Source organism: Gavialis gangeticus, unplaced genomic scaffold (genome assembly GCF_001723915.1).
Source record: "Gavialis gangeticus isolate Ggan-Ray unplaced genomic scaffold, GavGan_comp1, whole genome shotgun sequence".
NCBI classification, from domain to species: Eukaryota; Metazoa; Chordata; order Crocodylia; family Gavialidae; genus Gavialis; species Gavialis gangeticus.
This window is the reverse complement of record NW_017728983.1, coordinates 869,858-875,250: the sequence shown is the minus strand read 5'-3', so window position 1 is coordinate 875,250 and position 5,393 is coordinate 869,858. Positions and strand designations below refer to the sequence as shown.

The window sequence follows — 5,393 nt, the reverse complement described above, 5'->3', positions numbered from 1 at the left end:
GAAGCAGGCAAGTGCACCACGCACAGCAAAGCCAGGAGAATTTCTGGTCTACTTCTCATCTGGTCAACCCAGTACTTTCATTTTATCCCAGTCCAATGGGTTTTTTGCCTGGAGTTAATTGCCAGCATTGTTTTCCATCTTGGGTCACTGGATTTTTAATAAGGAGGGAAAATCTGCATGGGGCCAAACCCTAGCCCTGCTGAGGACAAGGGGATTTTCAGTGTCAACTGCAGTAGGGCTGGGATTTCACCCATTGTGCTGTAGCTGCCAGCCTGTTTGTATGTTGGAAGGATGATGGTGGACAGAGAATCAGCCTACTGTCTTGTGGCTGGGCTGGAAACCACAAAATTAACCTTGAATGGGCTGGAGGATGCTACAGGTATCCAGAGGGGACACCAGATTTAACATCCAGTGTGTACGGAGGGGCAGTGGACACTCGAGGCAGAAGCAGGATATTCATCCTGAATGGGTTAGGAGGTGCAGCTGGGATCTTCAGAGATAGGTCAATTTATCTGACATGGGCTGGGTAGCAGCATGGGAGAGAAGGCTTCTGCCACTGGTCAGCTGATTCTCCAGCCTCTCCCACAGATCCAAGACATAGTGCGGAGCAGGCAACTCCTGACTGTTTTCAGAGAGGGCAAGGATGGCCAGCAGGATGTGGATGTGGCCATTCTCCAGGCACTGCTCAAAGGTGAGTGGCGGCATAGTTCTGCTCTGGTGGGGTAGCTTCTACCAGGGCACCTAGCAGCAGAGAACCCAACTCTCTGCCGTAGCGTGGGACTCTCTGTGTGTGATGGATCCCTGGGGTGCAGGGAGCCCAGCTGGCATCTGGGCTGTGCAGAAGGGCCCCCCAGTAGTTGAACAACTGAACAGGCCTTCTTTACTGGTCATGTTGCTGAGTGTGTAGCTCACTGGTCCACAGGGGATGTTTCTGGGAGGTAAACATGGAGGGGTGAGGTATGTCCCAGGGAGAGGCTGGATCAGGGATTTTATGAGTTCAGTGATTCTACTGATGCTGACCAATAGATAGCTGTCCCTGCTGCGGGGCTGCTGTGCAGAAGCCCCTCACCTCCTGGTCCTTTCCCACTTGGCTCATCTTAGCACAGAGCTCCAGCAGCTGCTTCCCTGGCCAGGACAAGCCTTGCTCCAGTTGATGAAGCTCTTTGTTGGGGCTCTGCTACAGATGGCCTCCCGAAATCTCACATGTATACCAGCTCCCATAGTCATTTCTCTGCTGTTTCATAGACTGGAAACTCGCTGAGGCAGGGGTAGTTTCACAGCAGCTTCTGGCTCACTGTGAAGTCACAGGCCTGCTTCTCAGAGCTGAGCACCTGGTGTGCTTCTGTTCTGCATGAGCAACGAATTGTCCTGTAGAAATCTCACACCCTAGGGAGGTGCAAGGCAGGTGAAGACGCCGAGTATTGGGTACTGTCCTGTGCAATTCTCCCCACAGGCCAGGGGGGAGAATTGCATTGGAATTGCATGGGCATTGGAAAAGCCTGGACATTTCCTGGGGTTCCATGGGTGTCCTTTTTCTCCCAGGTTATAAGTGCCCCATAGTTCGCTGAGCTCCTTTATGTGTTTCATGGGCATCCTGCCGCCTGGAGCTACCTCAGGGCAGTTCTGGCTCCAGATGCAACTGTTTCAGGTCAGGGAGGTAACAATGAGGCCCAGTCTCTTATGCATACCATCACTCCCCTTTATGCCTCTTTGGATACAGCATCCCGAAACCACAACCACTTTGGCCACGAGAGCTGGGACCACCAGCTGAAGCTAGCTGTGGCATGGAACAGGGTGGATATTGCCCGGAGTGAGATCTTCACAGATGACCATGAATGGAAGGTGAGAGGGGCCTTGAGCCAGGTCAGTGCCACACGTGCCCTCTAGCTGGTGACTGTAGGGGTGGATCCAGGATTTGCAAAGGAGATGCATCTCAGCACTGCTCCCTGACTCCTTCCCGCTCCAACCCATCAGTGTGGGGAGACTGCACTGTGGGAGCCTCTGGGAACTTTAAATAAAGTTCCCAAAACATCCCCCATCTTCTCCTCCATGCTCAGAGGCATGTCCCATCCCATACTCTTCCATTCTCTCTTCCTCCAGTTTCTGCTGTCTTCTGCACTGTTCTGGGGGTGGGAGTGTCTTCAGACCTGCACCTACCCACACCAGCCAGGCTGCGCAGAAGCTGGGCTTAGCTGGGAACAGTGGTAGTGGGAAGGGGGTGGGTTCCCATATACTGCCTGGTCCCCCCCAGGAGCAGGCACAGAGAAACCACTGCTGCTGTGGCTGCCTTAGGTGAGCCTAACTTCCATGCTGCCAAGGACAGGAGCAGCTCGCAAGATTCCCCCACCCCAGGACAGCCAGAAAAGCAGCCATGGCGGGTAGAGGAGGGGATGTGCTGCTGAGCGTGGAGGGGAAGGGGGGATTTTCTTCCACTTTGGGGTCTTTTTTTAAAGTCCCCAGAGACTCCAGCAGCACAGTCCAGTCTGAAAGAGGGTGCAGCCATGCCACTGCACCCCCTTTGGATCCACCCGTGGTGGCAGCAGTGGGAGGAGGGGAGCTTAAGCCCCTTTAAGCTGCCTTTGCACTGCCCCCTATTTCAGGGCCCTGCAAAGTCTTGCCTGGACCCCCTGTGCCGGCTCCGACTTACACTCTGCTTCTTGCGAGCACCACGGGCAGCATAGAACAGTTCTGGCGCAGCCCTCACACAGTACATCCCTGGAACCACCCCCAGCCTGTCCTCTGGGGTGGAGAGAGGAAGGGAGCTGGCTTTGAACCTGTTACATTGGCCAAGGTTGACTGCTGCTTGTGGGAGGACAAACTTCCTCAGAGTATGCCCAATGGCATGTGACAATGTCCCTTGATTCAGTGCTTTTGTAATGACCAGCTTTCCCTCCCATCTAAAGTCAACCTGTGCAGAGCTTTTATGTGTTAACTGGGTGGGGAACATGTTCCAGCTTTGAGAAGTGCCTGTCTTCTCTTAAAAATGATTCACCACCTCCCTGGCCAAGAACTCGACAGTGAAGGCTGCTGCTTGGCTGTGCACTGACTGGTTATGTGGATCTCTGGCCGATCAGCTCACTACACACTTTTCTGCTGATTCACTCAATGATATCAAAATGTTAAGGCAGAAGGAAGCAAAGAAAAACACAGGCTGCCCCCTTCTTGCTCCTATGCTTGGCAGTCTGATATTACAGAAGCTAGAAATGGGGAAAATCGCCTGTTGTCTCCTCTGTCATTTTTTTATCCCTTCCAACCCTGAAATTTAGCAATAGTGTGCAGAGATCACTCTTTTGGCCCAGGTTGTTTCAAGAGATGTTTGGCTGCTGCTAGCTTTGGCCCAGTGGGCTGGCAAGAGATGTGGGTGAGGCTGGCAGGGAAACCAGAACTCCATTGCAGGAGCATTTTTCAAGGTTTCAAAATGCAAGTCCCAGGCTGGAGGGAAACTAAGACCTCTATGTGTTTTGCTTCATTAAATAAATGAGAGAGAAGTCCCATTTGCTGCACTAGTTGGGTGGGTCTTGCTGTACCTTAGGCAGTAGGAGATCCATGTTCAAGGGCAGGAGCTGGGAGTGAAGGCACCTCTCACCTGGGCTCACAGGCTCAGACAAGTGTGGAGGCTGGCATCATAGTCCTTTCCCTTTCCATCCATAGCACACTCATACCCCTTCCCTGCTGCCCCTGACTTGCCTTTCTGACTAGCAGGTGATTGGTTGGGGAGCTGCCTGTGGTCAGGCTGTTCCCCTGCTCCAGTAACCCCTTCAAGGGGCTGCTTCAGTGCATCTTCCTGCTGCCCACTTCCCACCTCTGGGCTCCATTTTCATCTCCTTGTCCCCACTCCTGAGAAGGAGGGTAGGGCTCTGCTCTACAACAATGTGCCCCTCACTGCTCTTTCTGGCTTGACAGCCTGCAGATCTACACCCGGTGATGGCTGCGGCCCTGATTTCCAACAAGCCTGAGTTTGTGAAGCTGTTCCTGGAGCAGGGCATGCGCCTGAAGGAGTTTGTCACCTGGGACACCCTGCTTTACCTCTATGAGAACCTGGTGCCATCCAGCGTCTTCCATGTCAAGCTGCAGAAGGTGCTGGCAGAGGAGAAGGAGCACCTGGCCTGCCCCAGGGCACCACGAGTTCAGCTGCATCACGTCTCCCAGGTGCTGCGGGAGCTATTGGGCGACTCTACACAGATGCTGTATCAGAAGCCCAAGCAGCCAGAGCGACATCGACTCTCCATCCCAGTCCCGCACGTCAAGCTCAATGTACGGGATGGTCCTGGGTTCCATGGCTGTGGTACAGCGAGGTGCCAGGGGGTGGGAGCAGGTATAGCTCCTTGGATAGGGCATGAGATAGGGCAGGTATAGCTCCTTGGATAGCCTCCACGGACAGGCTAGATCTGGGCCAGTTTTCTAACCAGGCACCTGATGAGCACATTGGGTGTTGGCCATCTTGGGCATTTTCCTGGAAGAGGAGCTGCAGGTTAGACTCACTACCCAGCCCCAGCATGAAGGCCTTTGAGAATATTTGTGCCCGTCTAAGTGTAGTGGTGTTCCTCCACCAGTGATTCCTCACTAATGTTGGCACATGGCACAGGTGCCTGGCAGGGCTTACCTTAACTGGCTCACTGTGTTGCATGAGCAGCTGTGTACACCTATGGCTTGGTGCTAGCCCCGGGGCAGGTATGGCAAGCTGGTATCACCAATGTGAGTATTCCTGCACAGAAGAATACCTTCAGTTCTCTTGCTTTCAGTCCAAGCGAAGCACTCTCCAGTTAAAGCATCCAGTCTTAAATTCCTGTCTGGTCCAGTGGGAATCCAGTCTTAAATTTCTCCCCAGAAGATGGCCTGGGGAGGCTGAACCCACACTTTGGACCAGGTGCCCATTGCTGTGCTGCTTGTGTATAGTGGGTGTGCAGCCCTGTCCTTCTGGGTCAGTCCTGTTTCACACCCACATTCAGCTGGCATTGAGACCACGCAAGGTATCAAGCTGGGTAGAGACTCAGGCCACCCCCTAACTCCTTGCCCTGCACTGTAAAGACTCTCCTTCCTGTAGGCTCCAGGCTTTCTTACTCAATGCCCAATGCTGGCCTCATCTTACTCAGGGCTGCCCTCTGTGTTTCTAGGAGAGGCGCAAAGATCCAGTGAAGAGTAGTGTGTGGGGAAGCTTTAGCAGCTACAGAGAAAATGTGCCAGCAGGTGCCCTCACCTAGTTCTCTCTGGTGCCTGGCTCCTCAGCTCCCATGTGTGAGCCCCGGAGCTGAGTGAAGCATCCCTCCGTGTGGAGAGGAGCAGTTAGCTAGGTGCCCCAGGACAAGGCCTGGAGATCTGGTTCCCTGCTCACTGGCTGGGTCTCTCCTAACCCCTCTGGGTCAGGGGTGGTCCTTAGTGCTCCCCCCCCCCCC

At 53.9% G+C, this 5,393-nt stretch overlaps 1 protein-coding gene across 2 annotated transcripts in view; it reads left to right on the top strand.

Annotated features, from left to right (window-relative positions):
- The window catches only part of TRPM2 (transient receptor potential cation channel subfamily M member 2), a 61,127-nt gene that overhangs the window by 28,243 nt on the left and 27,491 nt on the right, over positions 1 to 5,393 (top strand). For both annotated transcript variants that reach the window (XM_019512730.1, XM_019512737.1), the window contains exons 10-12: positions 589 to 691; positions 1,721 to 1,842; positions 3,904 to 4,254. In XM_019512730.1, coding sequence (XP_019368275.1) covers positions 589 to 691; positions 1,721 to 1,842; positions 3,904 to 4,254 — 576 coding nt within the window. The remainder of the gene's footprint in view (positions 1 to 588; positions 692 to 1,720; positions 1,843 to 3,903; positions 4,255 to 5,393) is intronic.